The 19,775-nt window shown below is 33.0% G+C and overlaps 3 protein-coding genes across 3 annotated transcripts, besides 7 other annotated features; all 3 read left to right on the top strand.

Moving 5' to 3' along the window:
- Positions 1-338: part of a mobile genetic element that runs on past the window's edge.
- Positions 339-823: 485 nt separating this feature from the next.
- Positions 824-1,661: a mobile genetic element.
- An 11-nt stretch (positions 1,662-1,672) lies between these two features.
- Positions 1,673-8,679, top strand: TVAGG3_0764890 (ataxia telangiectasia mutated (ATM) -related family; the record flags this gene model as incomplete). Its single annotated transcript, XM_001307533.2, has 1 exon — positions 1,875-8,663. One exon carries the CDS (start codon positions 1,875-1,877, stop codon positions 8,661-8,663), a length of 6,789 nt encoding a protein of 2,262 aa, XP_001307534.1.
- A 1,034-nt stretch (positions 8,680-9,713) lies between these two features.
- Positions 9,714-9,751: a mobile genetic element.
- A 960-nt stretch (positions 9,752-10,711) lies between these two features.
- Positions 10,712-11,230: a mobile genetic element.
- Positions 11,231-11,450: 220 nt separating this feature from the next.
- Positions 11,451-11,487: a mobile genetic element.
- A 548-nt stretch (positions 11,488-12,035) lies between these two features.
- On the top strand, positions 12,036-13,326 carry TVAGG3_0764850 (NADPH-dependent butanol dehydrogenase domain-containing protein; the record flags this gene model as incomplete). Its single annotated transcript, XM_001307534.2, has 1 exon — positions 12,055-13,245. The coding sequence occupies one exon, from the start codon at positions 12,055-12,057 to the stop codon at positions 13,243-13,245; it is 1,191 nt and encodes a 396-aa protein (XP_001307535.1).
- Positions 13,327-14,259: 933 nt separating this feature from the next.
- On the top strand, positions 14,260-15,732 carry TVAGG3_0764840 (phosphoprotein phosphatase protein; the record flags this gene model as incomplete). The annotated part of the gene is made up of 1 exon (XM_001307535.1): positions 14,260-15,537. One exon carries the CDS (start codon positions 14,260-14,262, stop codon positions 15,535-15,537), a length of 1,278 nt encoding a protein of 425 aa, XP_001307536.1.
- Positions 15,733-19,228: 3,496 nt separating this feature from the next.
- Positions 19,229-19,335: a mobile genetic element.
- Positions 19,336-19,350: 15 nt separating this feature from the next.
- Positions 19,351-19,775: part of a mobile genetic element that runs on past the window's edge.

Raw genomic sequence — 19,775 nt, 5'->3', positions numbered from 1 at the left:
TAAGATACATCAATTTGTTGTAATTTCAAACGTTTCCATTGTTTTGTTTGACCACAGGGAAAGGCCCAGTGGTCATGTATCACAGCAAGAGCTTTGATTTGGTCGTAGGGATTGACCCTACGACCTTTCTTGCCTTTAGGCAATGGGATATTCTGTAAGCTAAATTGATTTTGTAAAAAAGATTTTGAAACATCTAAATATTTGAAATCATTTGATTGAAGGGTTGGGGCGATGGGAACATGGGTGCAAGCTTCTTCCCATGTCATTTTACCTTCTTCAATCTGATTGGAAATACCAATTAGGTAAATTCGATCGACATACCCTTTGTAAGGATTCATTCTAATGAAGTACGTTAACAATCAAAATATTCTATAAGTGTCTAGTATGGAATTCAAAAGAATAAAGAAAATGGTAACGTAAATAAACGTATTATGAAATAATTTATAATTAAAATGAAAAAAAGAAAAAATAATAAGTAAAGTGACTGGAAATGAAAATTAAAATCAGTGTACAGTTTTATTTTTTTCTCGCTGTGAAACGTATTCGGTCATTTTTTTAAAAAATTAATTTTTTGTTAGAGATAAGAGCTAAAACTCGGTAAACAACTTCTTTATGTCTAGAAAATTCTATCTTGCCTTTTATTTTTTTCTCGCTGTGAAACGTATTCGGTCTTTTTTTTAAAAATTAATTTTTTGTTAGAGATAAGAGCTAAAACTCGGTAAACAACTTCTTTATGTCTAGAAAATTCTATCTTGCCTTTTATTTTTTTCTCGCTGTGAAACGTATTCGGTCATTTTTTTAAAAATTAATTTTTTGTTAGAGATAAGAGCTAAAACTCGGTAAACAACTTCTTTATGTCTAGAAAATTATATCTTGCCTTTTATTTTTTTCTCGCTGTGAAACGTATTCGGTCTTTTTTTTAAAAATTAATTTTTTGTTAGAGATAAGAGCTAAAACTCGGTAGACAACTTCTTTATGTCTAGAAAATTCTATCTTGCCTTTTATTTTTTTCTCGCTGTGAAACGTATTCGGTCATTTTTTTAAAAATTAATTTTTTGTTAGAGATAAGAGCTAAAACTTTGCAGACAACTCCCCCATGTCTAGCAAATTTAACATTCGTCTCCCATTTTTATATATTTGGTTTAGAATGTTCGAAAATGCGTAATATGGTCATTAATATTAATTGAAAAGAACCTTGAATTAATTCAATCTGATCTCACAAAATATTTTAAATTACAAACTTTGTAGTTTGAATAGATAATTAGTATTAAACTCAAATAACTAGTTTATTTTTGAATAAAAATTATTTGAATTTATTCAATTTTGTGAATTTTCCTTCAAAAATCAAGTTTAAATATCTTATTTGCCATATAATTATAAATACAATGAAACATATTCGAAATTGAAAAGAATGACTTTTTCTGTTCTTTCAATCATTCAATTTGAATTTTGCAATATTGGATTTCTCATTAAATAGCTATTAAAAACAACAAGCAATTTAACTTACATTCAAATTTATTTGTGTTATATTCAATCTTCTCAAAACTTATAATTTTCGGCTATAGCATGATTATATGCTATATAATATAATAAACCTATAATAGTATCATTCTTTCAATTATTTGAAGAGAAAACCGAAAAAATCTATTTTCGGTCTATAACATGAAACAATCTGAACTTCAAAGATTGAAAAATTGAAATTGGTAATCTGGATAATATTATCATATACATGGCACTCTATCATTTCCCTCAATATTCCTAATTGAACGCATATATGAACACTCATCCTATGTAATCCATTGAATTTATTTGAGACAATATTCATAATTTTTTAGTATGGGTTACATAAAAAAATTTAAAATAAAGGCGAATAAATGAATTTAAAGGACCTGAAAATCCCGACTAAATGCAGCGATATGATCAACACATATCAAGCATATTATCAGGATTTCTATATGGAAATGGTCCACATTAGTAATTCGTCCTTAAATGAACACGTAGAAGAATTTTTATCTTACATTCAATCAATCACCACGAGTCCAGCAATAGACGATATCATGAGAGCTGCCATGGGTGTTACTTGCCTTCATGAATTTGGCTATGATAACTTTCCTAGGCTTGTCAGAATTTTTGATCGTCTAATTCCTCAAGTTGATTATGAATACGTTAAGTTTACAAGTTGGTGTGCCGGTAAACTAGTTGTTCACCCTGGTTACGAGCAATCGCGTTACGTCACTCACTTATTTGAGAGAATTATTGGATGGATTCGAGCCAGAGGAAGGCGCTCTCGACATCTTGCTGCTGTTTGCATGCTCGAACAAATCTCTTTAAACGCCGGTACTGATGTTGTTCCTTTCTTAATGCAATTACAACCCGCAATCTGGACATTAATTTCACATCCTTCAATGAGATTAATTGATGAGACAGCCAAAGCAATCAGCCGTTATACTCGTGCTATTTTACGTTACAGGCGTCTTGATATTGATAATTATCTTGGCTTCTTGACATCGTTGTCAACAAAACTTTTATCTCTAGACAATCCAACAAAGACATACGCTGGATTGAAGCTCATTGAGTCTCTGATCGAAAGTTATCCGGATTATTTTATTCCATCATTAGAAGAAATACATTATTTAATTACAGATACAACTACCAATAGGCCAATACTTGTCAAAAACGAGATGTTTGTTGCAATATCTTATTTGGCTCTCGTTGATCCAAAACAATTTTCTGAAATTGCCTCAGATTTATTTGATAACATAGAGGAAATCATTGTCGAATTCCCATCATCAATAGCAGAAGCAATTTACAAACTATGCCAGAACGCTCCTGACTTTGTAAAAAACAAAATTGATTTAATCAAGAGTTTAGCACCGAAAATACTATTCGATATTGATAGCGTATGCACATTATTAAGAGCTTTACTCGACGCATTCGATATTGAAGCACTTCCTATCAGTGAAGTCTTAATTAAAGAAATTTTAGACCAGCCATTCTCAGAATCAATCAACTCATTCATCGTATCTCTTGCCAAGGCCATGGACAAAGACATGCCATCATGGTTAATCAAGAATATCCATCAGAAAATTATAAATGAATATCAATCGAACACTTTACTCGTTTTGAACCTCATTTCCCTACTTCCTTCGAACGCTATTTACGATGCCAAGGGAATAATGAACCTTGTTTCAGATTCAAGCCCTGTAGCAAGTTTACAAGTCCGAAAACTGGTTCCGAACGCGATTTTCAACGTGGCCATGTCTTCAAATAACCAGAGGTTTATGGACGAAACGGTTCAGAAGATTTTCCAGCTTGCAATTTTCGATCCATCAAATGAGGTCCGTTGTTCGATCTTAAATGTCCTTAAAGACAATCCTTCGAAGGAACTCGCCTCACCAGCATCAATCAAATTCCTCCAGCTCTTTTCTAACGACGATTCTACCTCTGTCAAAACTTTGGTATTTAAGACGATCGCGGAGTTAGGAAAACTCAATCCTTTGTACGTATCGAATATTACAAGGCATTCAATATTAGAGCATTTATATATCATCAAAAACGATCCTGATGTCAGATTAAGAGCGAGAACTGTAAAAACATTGCCAGATTTGATCAAAGCTGCCTCATTTTCAGGACAGATCTACGCAAAGCCATTCATGGACATCGCAATTGAGATTTTGTCCCGTCCATTAGAAAAAGATCAAATTGAGAACTTTTTAGACAGAAATGGACAGACAAAGATCATCATTGGCATCATTGATTCCATTGCGTTGATGGCACCAGTCGCTCCAGACGTTGTTTCCAGTTATGCAACAACATTAATTCCAATTCTTGGCGAAAAGCTCTCACCAAACGAGGACAGAATGTTAATTCTTGCTATCATGCACTTATTCTTCGTCCTTTTGTCACCACCAGCCTCAACACTCCAGTATCGCGTGATGACACCTTACATTTTACAGTGTTGCTCACAGTTTCTTGCACAAACACAGTCCAGAAAGTGCAGAATGGCCACTCTCCGTGTCATTGGCGCAATAGGTATCTTGGAAGTCCATCAAAGACCACCTCCAAAGAACACACAAGCTCCGAAGAACATAAACGAGACACTGGCCAGGGAGTTTTTCACTTTTTCAAGGGATATCGATGAATCCTTTGACGATACATTGTTGATCAACGAACAAACATGGGATCAGCTGTATTCTACAGTAGTTGCGAATGTTCTCTTGAAGGTATTGGATGACGAGAGCCTCAAAGAAATGTATCCTGATACTTGCCATGCATTGTGCCAAGTTTTAGGAAACATTAAAATGTATATGTTGTCTCAGTTCGACCAATTCTTCGATAAGATATTAACAATATTGGAGAACAGCAACGAGAACGATCTAGGATTGTATTTACCTGTTGTTTCAGACTTAATTACGATGAGTACACTTAATTGCTCTCCTTTTGTCGAAAGAACGCTCAAGATATTGATAACTAAGTTTAACGATAAGGATTTACTCCAGATTTTGGACATAATTGTAAGTTTCGTTACAGTTTTGAAGGATGGTTTCGCTCCTTACGCTTCTTTGGTAATTTCTCTGATGGTTCACTCACTGGAGAGGTTCAAATCGACCAATTTGAGTATTTCCTCCAAGATTTTGGAGGCATTTTCCGAAATTGGCATTTATGCAAGCGATTTGAACTACTTAATCATACCGCAGATCAGTGATGTTGTAATTTCAGAGCATGTTCTTATGCCAGTTCGTGTTTCCGCCATATTAAGTATCGATAAATTAGCTTCATCTGTTGATTTGTACTACTATTTAGGTTCAATCATCAGAGCAGTCAACTACGGATTGGGCTCCAAAGATGCTGTTCTCACAGAAAACACTCTAAAGGTCATTATGACGTTACTTAAAACTCAAGGAAAGAAGTTCCTCATAAATTCAATGACCTTATTCAATTTTATGAAGATCAGCGGTTTCTCAGAAAATAAAGAATTGCAAAAATGCATCCAAGAAGCAGAAACAATAGAGAACTTTACTCCTATTATCAAAGTACAGAGTATTAACAAGAATTACAAAAAAGTTACTCATATTTTGAGCCAAGATGCGATAGTTGCCAGAGCAATGACACCTGCATTAGGCCATGGCCGCCACTTAGAAGAATGGCTGCATTCCTTCATCATTTCATGCATATCCAGTTCACCAAGCAAACAAATCAGAGTTTGCACGAACCTCGCGACCAACTACCACAAGTTGGCCATTGCCCTGTTCAAGATTGCCTTCTTCAGCTGCTGGCAAGAGATAAATGAAAGTGGAAGACAGACAATAACATCTTCTTTCCACGAAATCTTGCTTACTTCTGATGCCCAAGACAGAGTTGCCTCAACAATCATGGATCTCATCTTCTTCATGTCGAAATTTGAAAATCCGATCAAACTTCCTGTCAAAGATTTGACATTTTCAGCTTTGAGATTCGGTTCAAATGCCTTTGCTCTCTGTCTTCTACAGGATTCTTTCAATAACGACACAACAGTTGACCCTGGATCTTGTGTTGTCCAGTTAATTGACACTTACTTGAGCTTGGGAGACTGGGACAACGCTGCCGGTGTTTGGACATTGTACAAGACAAAGACTCCAGGGCTAGAAATCAACGATACAATGGCTAAATTGAAGATGTGGGACCAAGTTCTTCCTTTGTACAAGAGAAAGTACGAACAATACAAGGACAACCAGTCCTTGAGTGGCATGATCAGAACAATGTCACACATTGGACTTTGGAACGAAATGATTCCTCTCAAGAAAGATTTCGACCAAATGAACAGAAGTGTCAAAAGAGAACTCGCTCCATACTTCTCTAGAGCCGCATTCAGTCTTGGAAAATGGGACATTCTCGAGGAAGTCAGCCAGTACAATCCAGATGACAACATCCACATGATGCTATTAGATGCTTTACAGGATATAAAGAAAGGAAATTACGACATCGACCAGAAAATTACTAATTGCTGGTCAACATTGGCATCTAGACCTATAACATTCTGGGCAGACAACTTGCAAATACATAGAGAAACAATGTTGATTGCACAGCAGATTGTAGAAGTTTTGGAAATCAGAGATTGGGCGAAGAATCCGAACATGAGAGAAGAAATTGAAAGTGTTTGGCTGCAGAGGATGAGAACAGCACCAAGAGATTTCGAATTGTGGTTCAGAATCATTACAAACAGATTCTCAATCACACAGAAACACGATGAACTGTTTTTGAATCTCTTCCAAATGAAATCAAGTCAAATGGGAACAAAAATGAATTCAAATGTATTCAATTCTATATTCCCTGACTTAGATTTCAAGCTCAGCCCTGATATCGACAGACTCTGCTTCGTAATAAATCACTGGACAACAGGAGAAAAGAAAAAAGCTCTTCTCGAAATGAAAAATTTGACAGAAACCGTCAAAATAGAGAAATTATCCAGCGAATGCCACTCATTCTACGCAAGCTGGAGAATAGAACTCGATGATTCCTGCGACGCATTATTAGATGCTTACGAACATTTCAAGAAAGTTCCTGTAATTAACAGTTTAATCCAAAATTCAAAGAAAAGTGATAGCAGAAGTAAATACCGACTTACCAGATTTAGTTCTAGTGCAGGCGGACTTTACTTACCATCGACTGTTGTCAAATCATTGGAATACCAAGTCAAAGACATCAACAACCTGAGAAAATGGTCGAATGTCAACATAGAACTCATCACGAAAGATCCAATGAGAACAAACAAATACGTGATGAACGCGATATCCGCTTTGAGCCAATTATGTACAATATCACCAAGTTTCACTGATGTCGTACAAATTCTCAATTTATTCTTCGAACACGCGGAAGAAACAGAAGTTTTCGACCAAACGAAACAAATCATCACAACTGTTGAACCGAAATTGTTATTACAGGCATCATCACAAATCTTAGTTCAACTGAACCATCCATCGAAGAACGTCGCCCAATTCGTTCACCAGTTGTTACTAAATCTTTTGGAAGAGCACTACCACGCGTTGATTTTCTCTCTGATTGTAAACAGAGACAGTAAAAATCAAAGTAGAGCTCAGGCATCGAGAGATTTGTATGAAGAGTTTAGTAACAAACATCCGGAAGAATCGAATGAAGTCATTGAAATAAGAAAGTGTTTGTTGAGAGCTGCTGTTACTTGGTATGAGAAATCTCTTCAGAAGATTTCAGATGCATTTGATAATTACTCATTACAAAGGATTGATGCAATGATTGTTTGTCTGCAAAAAATCTTAAAAATGTCTAAGAAACCGAAGTGCGAATTACACAATCAGTTTCTTAAACAATACTCGAATCAGTTGAATAATCTCGAGAAGTTATTGAACAGTTTCGATCCACACAATCAAAACATGTTGAATAACATCTCTCAATGGTGCAGATTGATGCAGGACAGCATTTCCGAGGATATCAGGAAAGTTAAGATAATTCGGCTGTCCAGTTTGTCGCAGATAGGAAATAAGACTCATTTCAAACTCGCTGTCCCTGGAACATATAAACCAGGAAAGAAAATCATAAGAATTGAGTATTTCGTTGGCCAATTCAATGTCTACATGTCTAAACAACAACCAAAAGATGTTGTTGTAAGAGGCGAAGATGGCAATTTCTATCAGTACCTCGTGAAAGGACATGAAGATTTGAGATTGGATGAAAGAGTCATGCAGTTCTTCCATTTGGTCAATTCTTTCATTAAGAAAGAAACTTCATTTGGCGGACAAATCATCTCAACAATGTCTGTTATTCCTCTCTCTATTCAACACGGTTTAGTTCAATGGGTAAGAGGAACAGACACATTGAGAGGAATTGTTGAGAACTACAGAAGACTCTACGAAACAGATCCAATGATTGAATACACTCTCCTGGAACAATTAAGTCACCAGGCTTATGATTACATGCTGCCAATCCAGAAACAACAAATTATTGACAAAGTTTGTTCGTTAACTCCTGATACAGACATTGCACAGTTATTCCAGTTGAAAGCGGAGTCATCAAATGTCTGGTTGAAGCAGACAAGGACATTCGCTATGACTGCTGCTATTACATCAATCGTTGGATACATAATTGGCCTTGGAGACAGACATCCAAGTAATTTGTTGATTGATAGATTGACAGGTAAAATTGTCCACATCGATTTCGGTGATTCGTTTGAGAAAGCTGCGAAAAGAAAATTCCTTCCTGAAGTTGTTCCGTTCAGATTGACAAGGATGATGGTCAAAGCAATGGGTGTTGCTGGTGTTTGCGGTGCTTTCAGAACAACATTCATCAATTTGGCTCAGTTGTTGAGAGACAACAGAAGAGTTTTAGTCATGGTTCTTTCGATTTTCGTGCACGAGCCATTGGTTGATAATGAAGATAACAATGACTACAAGAACAACGGAGAAACTCATGTTGTTGATGTAGTTCAGCAGGGATCTTCAATCATCGACAAAGGAAGATTGATTTTGGCTGACAACGCTTCTCAACAAAGTTCAATCGAAATGAGAAACAGAGTCAACCAAAAACTCTCTGGAATGGACTTCGACAACAAAGTTCCGTTGACTGTTGAGCAGCAGGCTGACATGCTCATCTCGTTGGCAACAAGCAGATACCAACTCGCAAAGATGTACAGCGGTTGGTGCCCATTCTGGTAATTTATTTATATTTTTTTATATTATTTCTTTTTTTTATATTATTTATTTTTTTAAAAAAGGATATTTTTAAAAATATAATAAGGTATTTGTCTAAGATATAAAAAGTTTGATTACATATGTAATAATTAGAACAGATGTAATCATGAATTCTCTCATAATGTGTTGATCGTCTCCAAACCTTACACTCCTACTATCTAATTAATGACTCAATGGATTAATAATCACTTTAACCAAACAGTGTAGGTGCAATGATATTTGAAATTTTTCCAGTAATGATACTTGTAGGAGGTGAAATACTTCCATAATAGTGAGACCACACACTTGCTAGTTCTTCACTGCTATGGAGTATCAGTAGGTATTCTTGATTTCGGAAATTGGCGACGAATTTTTCTCTTCTTTGAAAAAAGTCTCAATTCAATAAAAACATCTCATACCAAATCCACAGTTCATGCATATCTTTTCATATCATATCGATTCGTTCGAACTTAGTTAACACCCTGCTCACATGTAGAATCTATATCTCCTGAATTGTTTCAGATTAACGATTAATCTTATCATTAATTTCCTTTCCAACACATCTAACTTGTTTTTCATTGTATCAGAAGAATTTGTTGGCTCAAGTCCATTCTTTTCATCAAAAATAGCTGTGTTAACACAATTATCCAAGAAATGAAATTTATAAAAGCCGTGAAACTTTGAGCAATTTATGAATTTATCACAAATTACGTAATTAAAACAATCTTTATCCTAAGAATATAATGAATCCGTTCAAAAAAATATTTGATCAAGACAAATTTGATGAAATGAATCATTTCTTTCATACAAAATAATATGGATTTGAAAAACATGCATTAATTTTTAATCTAAATGATGTTTGGTCATTAATAATTTGGTTCGCAAAATGAACCACTTAATATAAATTGATTCACACCAAAAACAAATTTAACACTTGTAAGCATACTGCTTATTACGTTAAACTGTTCAGGGAAAGAGGAAACAAAAAATTATTTCTTGAACATAATCGAGAACAGCCATAATTTGTTTACAAATTGTTGTAAACAGAAATTCATCAAAAGTGACACCCCAGAAAAGCTAAAATATTGAATTTTTGGAACTTTTGATAGAGCACGTTTTTAAATATTAATTAAAGTAAATGTATATTTTGTAAAGATTCTTTTTAATCAAAAAATAAAATTTTGAAGAAGAACACAAAATCTTCTGAAAAATAATATCACATAAACTCATATTATTTTCTAATATATAACTATTTTATATAAAAATCAAATTCAATGATCTTAAAAGCGAAGGATAAACCTCAAAATTTACGAATATAATGAGTGGGAATATAATGCTTATCTATCATAAAACCATATGAAATATCAATTTTTGCTTTACGCCTAATTTTTGACGACAATTAGCAAAAAATGTTAAATGTTAACACTCAGTCCATTTGAATATGAAAAATAAAATTGACTTTGATTAAATTTTTTATTTATCATGCAATTCTTCTTGCGACCAAAGATTTGAATAAAATTTCAAAAAAAAAGATAGCTTAAAAAATAATATACGGTAGTGTTTACTAATAGATGAATAGTATATAAATTCTATTAAAATGGATTTGATCCAAAAAAATATAAAACCAAAAATAATTGTTATAATTTAAATGAAGAAGTAATTTAAAACGATTTTATTTATGATCAAATTTTATATATTTTTTTGGATCAAATCCATTTTAATAGAATTTATATACTATTCATCTATTAGTAAACACTACCGTATATTATTTTTTAAGCTATCTTTTTTTTGAAATTTTATTCAAATCTTTGGTCGCAAGAAGAATTGCATGATAAATAAAAACATTTAATCAAAGTCAATTTTATTTTTCATATTCAAATGGACTGAGTGTTAACATTTAACATTTTTTGCTAATTGTCGTCAAAAATTAGGCGTAAAGCAAAAATTGATATTTCATATGGTTTTATGATAGATAAGCATTATATTCCCACTCATTATATTCGTAAATTTTGAGGTTTATCCTTCGCTTGTAAGGGTGGCTTCCGACCAAATTGTCACTTTTTAGCCCAAGTGAGAAAATTTCGTAATTTATAACCAAGTTTTTTAAAATCTATATTTAATAAAGATTCTATTTTTCTTATTAAATTTCAAAAATGAGGGGGTTCGGAATCGTCCACAAATTGCCGAAAGGGTTTTTGCCAGTTTTGAATCCGCTTATTTTTATCGACCAAAATTATAATAAATATAATTTTCGATAAGTATTCTACCCAAATGATTATTCAAAAAATTATTTTTCGGATTTTATTCCGTAAAAAAACGTTACAGAAAACGCCTATAAAATTTCGAATTTTCCCTAAAAAATTCAGTGCAGGTCGATTTAAGAGATTTTTCAAAAATAATCATATCAATAGATAGGGTATAATATAGAGAAGCTTTATGAATAACTTAAAATCCGGGAAACTCAATATTCAACGAGAAAAACGCTTAACGAATCTCACTTTTGGTGTAAACATCACAAAAAATTGAGAGGGCTTTCTGGTCGGAAGCCTCCCTTAAGATCATTGAATTTGATTTTTATATAAAATAGTTATATATTAGAAAATAATATGAGTTTATGTGATATTATTTTTCAGAAGATTTCATTCTATATGCCTATGAAAAGTACTCTCAAAACTAACGTTTTCCTAATTATAATTAAATCTAGAATAATGTATTATGCTTAGTATTATTTCATTTTTCTCATTCAATTTAGAATTTACAAATGTCAAAAAATTGAGAACTGTCACTTTTGATGAATTTCTGTTTATTACACAAATAAGCATAACTAATTGATACAAGATTGTTCTATGAAGCAAATTCTAGGCTTATTAAAACTTTGATCGAGGGTGATTCGTTTTTAATCTTGAAAAACAGTATACCATAAATATTCATATTATGATGATTAGAGGATTTTAAAAGGTTTAATTTTCCTATGTGTGGTCGATTTTAGTGCCATCGGCATTGAATTTTTAGCGTCATTGAATTTTTTAATAAGATCAATTGAAATTTTGAGAGTTCACAAAACACTATTGAAATCTTGAGATTTCATTTGTCCTGTATATCTAAGCATGATAAGATAAGATTTTTGTTTTTCAAGAAAGTGAGTTATCAAACTTTTCCAATAATGTAAAGTGATTTTCTCGCATAGAATTGAGTCATTTTCTTATCCATTATCATATGAACATTTCACTTACCATTTAAGAAAACGATAAACAAGGGGTTCCATTTGAATCTCTGAAATTGAGCGGGAAAAATAATATTCAATGAGTTCCCTGAAAAAATTTGAGACCCGAGAATTGATTATCGTATTCGATCAAGTCAGTTCATTTTTCAAGTTATGGGACGTTTCACACTTCCTCGCGACTTATACCACGGTAAGGATGCTCTTGCTAACCTCAAGAACCTCAAGGGCAAGAAGGCAATCGTTGTTTGCGGTGGCCACGCCATGCAGAAATGCGGATTCCTCGACAAGACAGTTAACTACCTCAAGGAAGCTAAGATGGAAGTTCGTGTCTTCGAAGGTGTTGAACCAGATCCATCCGTCGACACAGTCATGCGCGGTGCTGAAGAGATGAGAAAGTTCCAACCAGATTGGATCGTTGCCATCGGTGGTGGTTCACCAATCGATGCTGCTAAGGCCATGTGGGCTTTCTACGAGCACCCAGAGGTCACATTCGAATCCCTCTGCATTCCATTCAACTTCCCACATCTCCGTACAAAGGCTCACTTCTGCGCCATCCCATCCACATCCGGCACAGCTACAGAAGTTACAGCCTTCTCTGTCATCACAGACTACAAGAAGGGCATCAAGTACCCACTTGCTGACTTCGAAATCACACCAGATGTTGCCATTGTCGATCCAGCTCTTGCTGAGACAATGCCACCAAAGCTTGTTGCTTTCACAGGCATGGATGCCCTTACACACGCTATCGAAGCCTACGTTTCAACACTCCACTGCGATTACACTGATGGCCTTGCTCTCCACGCTATCAAGATGATATTCGAGAACCTCAAGAACTCATACGACGGCAACATGACAGCTCGTGCTTCAATGCACAACGCTCAGTGCCTTGCTGGTATGGCTTTCTCCAACGCCCTCCTCGGCATTGTCCACTCAATGGCTCACAAGACAGGTGCTGCTTTCACAGGCGGACACATCGTTCACGGCTGCGCTAACGCCATGTACCTTCCAAAGGTCATCAAGTACAACGCTAAGAACGCTGAAGCTCTCGAGAGATATGCTTACATCGCCAGATTCGTCGGACTCCAGGGCAAGGATGATACTGAACTCACAGACAAGCTCATCGAGAAGATCCGTGCTCTCAATGTTTCATTGAACGTTCCACTTTGCGTCAAGAATTACGAAGGCGGCATCATTGACGAGAAGGAATACCTCGCTAAGCTCCATGATGTTGCTAAGAACGCCATTGGTGATGCTTGCACAGGTTCTAACCCACGCCAGCCAACACAAGAAGAAATGGAGAAGCTTCTCCTCGCTGTTTACTATGACAAGGAAATTGATTTCTAAGTCTTTTAATTTTCTTTTCATCTATCTCCTAAAATATATATATTTCTAAATTTACTTACTTTTTAAGTTCAGAAAGGTTTGAATTCATATTCTACTTCATTAATTCAATTTGAATTCAAATAAATTATCATATTTTATTTATCATATGGTTTCACAATGAAACAGCAATCTTATAATTTCCATAGTGAAAGGTTTAAATTCCAATATTATTAAATATTTTATTGAAAATAGAACTCATTCTTAAATTTCAAGCATATGTATCACATTACCAAATTAGGTTTTGATACCGCTAGTGGGGAATCCCTTAAACTAATGAAAGATTGAAGTTTATAAAATATGAAATATTATGAAGGGTTTTGGAGAATCCTCGATAAACTTCCAAACTTAAATCCATAAATTAGATTATTAGACCATTTTCGAAAAACAGAACTTCTAATCTTACACATTTTTGACTGCTGCGTAAATTAAGTGGGTAAGAACGATAAACATGAGATTTGAAATCCGAAAACTTTTTTTACATTGATAATAATTATAAATGGGACGTCATGATTAAAAGATTATTTCTTATTGTGGGGATCAAATCAAGATTTTTTTTCAGAATTATTAACACCAATATAGCCACATGACTAATACATTTTATCGAAAGCTTGATATATTCAAATTGAATTCATTTTCAAAATTCAATTCTCTCAATACTTCGGATAATATTTCCTTTTTCTTATTTTGATTTTATACACTAAAGTAATGAAATTATAAAGTTATTGTTTTGTAAAGTAATTATTTTTTGAATTCAAAAGTATAACTCACAGTAGTGAAATTTACATGGTTTTTAAATGCTACATTATTATAAAATTATTCATAAGATTTCTATTTTATCAAAATCTTTGTTGTCTTTTTTTAAAAGAAATATTGAATGTTTAGATTTATCCTTACATGTAAATAATTATATTGATTATCATGTCAATAATTTTGAAGGAGTTTTTAAATTGAGATGAATTCTTTACAAAAATATATATGTTTCCTTATCCAGACGTTATCCCTCAGATTCAAAAACTTTATTCAGTTTACGAGAATCTTTGGAATATAGATACCACAAACTACGAACTGGGACAGAATCGATTAATTCTCCCTATAGTTCCAGAACAATTATTAAATGATATCTGCCGAGGAGTTAATACCATCGTATTAAGCGAGCCTGTCGTTCTTAGGCTCAATGAAAAATGCATAGTTATTGGAGATCTTCACGGTCATATTTTAGATTTATTCAGAGTTTTAAAGAAATTCGGCCCACCTCCAAAAACAACATATATTGTTCTCGGCGACATTGTAGACAGAGGCGATTTCAGCTTAGAGACTGTTACAGTCCTTTTCGTTTTAAAGGCTTTATATCCGCAAAATATTTATATAATTCGCGGCAATCACGAATTCGCTGCCATGTTCCAGTATAACGGATTTTCCAAACAGTTAGATGAAATGTATGGCAATCATTTAGTTACCTATGCTTTTGCTAACGCTTTTGCTTGTCTTCCTATGGCTATCCTTCTATTTGACAAGATTTTTTGCGTTCATGGCGGCATAGGTGAAGGATTTACATCGATATCGCAGCTTGAAAACATTCAAAGACCAGTTGTAAACTACATTAACGATCCAGTAATCAGTGCTGTATGGAGTGATCCTTCTTTAACTCTAGAAGAAGGTTTTGCACCTTCGTCACGCGGAATCGGCTTTTTCTTTAGCGAAAAAGAGTTTAATAAGTTCATGGATTCTCAAAACTTGAATCTTTTCGTAAGAGGCCATGAACCATGCGAAACAGGAGTACAATTTATATTCGGCGGGCGCTTTGTTACAGTTTTTGGAGCAAGCAATTACTGTAATGCGATGAATAACAAGTCCGGAGTGCTTCATATCCAAGATGGAGATAAATGGTCGACGACATTATTTGGTCCTCTTAAATATATCAACAGAAGTAATGCAATTTTCTCAGAATGCGATAATAACGAAAATTATTCCATTTCATTATCATCAAAAGGCTTCAAAACTCAGAAATCATTACCAATGCTTTCAAAGCCTACCAAAGTCCAACCAAGAAGAAATTCCGAAGCATCTCCTTTATTGAAGAGATCAAATTCAGCTTCGAGGAACAGTTTAAGACTGGCAAGCCCACACAAGCTTTTCTCGTCTACTCCTGACCTTTCTTTCCATGATGATACTTGTCATTCTCCTTTAGTTTCGATGACCGACTCTTTCATCATTTCGCCCAATGGAAAGAGGATATCTCCTCTACATAAGTGATTTTTTTGTTTAATTAATCATTTATTCATGTAAATGTTAATTATTTATGTTTTTTAATAATCAGCATCATTTTTTGGGTAATTATAATTACTTATCCTGAATATTACTCATTATCAAATCATTTTTGAAGTATTTATGGATATCAAATATAAATGAATTATTCCGATATCGAGTTTTTATAAATTTGTCGATGTTATATATAATATATGCTGTGGAGTGATTAATGATTATATTATTTTTCTAGTATTTTCCAATATTAAAATCAAATTTAAAAATTTCCAATTTTAAATCGTATCACATCGAAGATACGTATTTGGTAACTATCTATACAATAAAAAATGGAATTAAAGATGTTAAAGTAATGAATTCGTTTGACTTTTTCAAGCTATGAAAACTTGACAAATTTTAAGATTGTAAATAATTGAAAACTATCTATTGAATAGTAAATCACAAAAGTAAAAGATACCAAATTTAAAATGTGCGTAATGGTTTACAAATTAATATTCTAAAGATTTGTGAATATCAAAATATTTACCCTACACAAAAGAACGATTTTTTCTTTAAAAGTTTTTTTAGTATACACAAGAATTTCCTTCATTTCGAAGAAATAAAATTTCCGAATATAGCACTAATGAAAAACTAATTACAAAATATTACATTGAAATTTGAATAAGAATAGAAAACTAAACTGTATGATGATTTAGATGTTAATTGGAATCAATAAATTGTTTGTATCAAAATTATCAAGGAACCAACTAGCATATTTCGCTTTTGATTGAAAGAGGCACGTTTTTAATCTTCACAACTTTGAGATTCTCACAAAATTGGTTTGAATACATTCTATGAAACTATTTATCCCCAATGAAGTAGATAAAGATATTAAATATTACTTTAAATCTCTTTAAAACATATGAATAACGAATCATAAAAAATTATCATTTTTCAAGTTTCAAATCAAAAAGGATGAAATCATGAAAAAAATTATGGATTATTACATTTTTATCATTAATGGGATGCTAGATTAGAATTAAACAATGAAATTGGTTAACCAGAAAAGGAAGATTGGGGTATTATTATTGTCGTCTGGCGGTTTTAGACGACAATGCGAATTTTCAAATAATAGGATTTTTAGCCAGATAAAGAGCTACTCCATATATCATGCGTGTTTGCATACTATATACATAGATGGAATTGATGTTCTTCCTTTATTTAGGTACCGAAACATGCTTGAAAAATCTATTTTTTAGACGACAATGATAATTTTGTCACTTTTCCAGACGACAATAATAATTTGTCACCTTTTTAGACGACAATAATAATTTTGTCACTTTTTCCAGACGACAATAAAACATCCTCAGGAAGATTTTACGTTTTAAATTTTTTAGACAAAGTCAAAGGAATAGTAATCAGCATAAGCATTGGATACCATTGCTGATACTTACGAATTGTGATATTAAAAATATATTGAAGATTTAGAGTTATATCGAAAATTTTTAATTAATCGAAATTTTAATATCCATACCAATGATAACATTCTAAAATACAATGAATTGATTTAATATTCATTGATATTTTGATTTTTTTTAATATTTATGCTAATAAATATACCCTACTTTCCCAACATTTAGAATAAGGTTATTGCCCTAAAATTCAGTTATAGACACTTAGGAGATCATTTAAACCATGATATTTTGGCATATGATAGAGAAACATCTTATAAACATTTTCAGTATGTTTTCCTATAAAATAACGATCTCACATGAAATTACTAAAATATCAAATTTTGATTTTCACTTTAAAGTTGGGAGAATACTCTACAGTGACAGGGTATACAATTTTAACCTTTATTTTGATTATAAATAAAGTATTGATAGAGATATGAGTTGTACAGAATTATACACGTGTGTTTAATCAAATGTAAGTTGTGCAACAATAATGATTAGCTAGATAGTATATTAAGGAACTGTGATTTATGATCTAATTCAATAAGATGTAAATGATATTCAAATATATTAAATAAATGCGAATGTTCAAGATGTGAAATCGGTTAGTTAACTGTTGTATATAGATATTTTACTGTGATTAATGAATTTTTTAACAATTTAAAATTATCAAATTTCAAAATATGCGCAATGAGATAATTTGAGAGTATTTTGAGAACTGAAGACTTATGATTTAGTGTTTTTGAATAAGCACATCAATATAAAGATAGAAAATAAATTGAGATATAATTTTTTTGAAGGTATTATAAGGGTGGAGGTAGTAGGATAAATTTTTAATGTTCTATACTTTCATGGCAAATAATTAAATAGAAGTAAAACTTTGTTTTAAGAATTGAAAATTTTAAATAAAAAAGGAATGTTAGTAATGCTAATTTATTTGATTCCGGGGGACACCCCGGTTATCAAATATATTTATTAAAATGGAAAATCTCTCACTTTTCGAAAAAATCGAAACTGCAAGGATCTCCGATTCTCGATATGATAATTTATTTGATTCCGGGAGACACCCCGGTTATCAAATATATTTATTAGAACGGAAAATCTCTCACTTTTCGAAAAAATCGAAACTGCAAGGATCTCCGATTCTCGATATGATAATTTATTTGATTCCGGGAGACACCCCGGTTATCAAATATATTTATTAGAACGGAAAATCTCTCACTTTTCGAAAAAATCGAAACTGCAAGGATCTCCGATTCTCGATATGATAATTTATTTGATTCCGGGGACACCCCGGTTATCAAATATATTTATTAGAACGGAAAATCTCTCACTTTTCGAAAAAATCGAAACTGCAAGGATCTCCGATTCTCGATATGATAATTTATTTGATTCCGGGAGACACCCCGGTTATCAAATATATTTATTAGAACGGAAAATCTCTCACTTTTCGAAAAAATCGAAACTGCAAGGATCTCCGATTCTCGATATGATAATTTATTTGATTCCGGGAGACACCCCGGTTATCAAATATATTTATTAGAACGGAAAATCTCTCACTTTTCGAAATTTTTTTTAACAAAAATATGGCATTCTTAAATTATAGTTACATGTTATTTCACAATCATTATCATTAAAAAATTCAATTATTCAAGTTGTTTTGTCCCGACGGTTTTTACGGTTATAAAAATGGTTGCGAACTCAATCCATCAGCAAAATGTCGGTTGGGGTGCCCTTCTTGGCCTCCTGAGTACTCACCAAGATACCCCCAGCTCCCGCAAAACACCTCCCTTAGGTGAGCATTAACTGATGACATGAGTTAACAATTCTACAAAATCATCAAGCATGAAGGTTTATGATTTATAAATCAAAATCTCAGAAACTGCTTGACTTTGCAAGTTGCTGTCTTTACCGGTTACTCTGCTGCAATCTCTTTTCTGATTGCAGGCAGAGTTCTGCATCCTGAGGACATTGCCTTGCAGATATGCTTGTAATCACTACGTGAGCAACTTGGTGTTGCAAGTTGCTGTCTTTACCGGTTACTCTCCTGCAATCTCTTTTCTGATTGCAGGCAAAGTTCTGCATCCTGAGGACATTGCCTTGCAGATATGCTTGTAATCACTACGTGAGCAACTTGGTGTTGCAAGTTGCTGTCTTTACCGGTTAGCTTTTTTTGAAGTTTCTTCGCATCTTATATAAGCTCTAGATCAATATTTATCATCAGAATTTGCATCTCATAAAGCACGATATTAATCAAATAGGCAAATTTCATTCGGAGTCTCTCATTAAATGAGAAACTCCGAATGAGATTTGCTCTAAGGTAATGTACTTGTTATGCTTGGCCTAGAAGCAAGGAGGAAACATGTATATGGAGTATATAAGAATTTCCGAAAAAGTGACACCCAAAAAGTGACACTTTCAATAGGGAGTAACACTTAAAAAGTGACAATTTAAAATTCACAATAAATAAAAATAATAAATTTTTTAGTCTATTAAATTATTCTTTTCTTTGAAATCCTCTAAAAATTCTTCGAAATGTTCTAAAATATAATCTGGAGAATTATAACAAAATTCATTAATTTCTAACATATACGTATCTAACAATTCATTTGGAATTTCAAACGATCTTAAATATGTAATTGAATTTTGTATCTTCTCATTTATTTGAGAAAGTTTTTCTTCAGCATTTTCCAATAAAAATCTTAATGGATTCAAATTGGCTTCTTGATTCTGAACAAAATTTAATACTTGGTATAAACGTGATTGAACTTCTCTTTTCAATTTTGTTTTATAATC

This window comes from Trichomonas vaginalis, chromosome III (genome assembly GCF_026262505.1).
Source record: "Trichomonas vaginalis G3 chromosome III, whole genome shotgun sequence".
NCBI classification, from domain to species: Eukaryota; Parabasalia; order Trichomonadida; family Trichomonadidae; genus Trichomonas; species Trichomonas vaginalis.
Note: the sequence above shows the minus strand (reverse complement) of the source record. Positions and strands in the feature narration are given on the sequence as shown.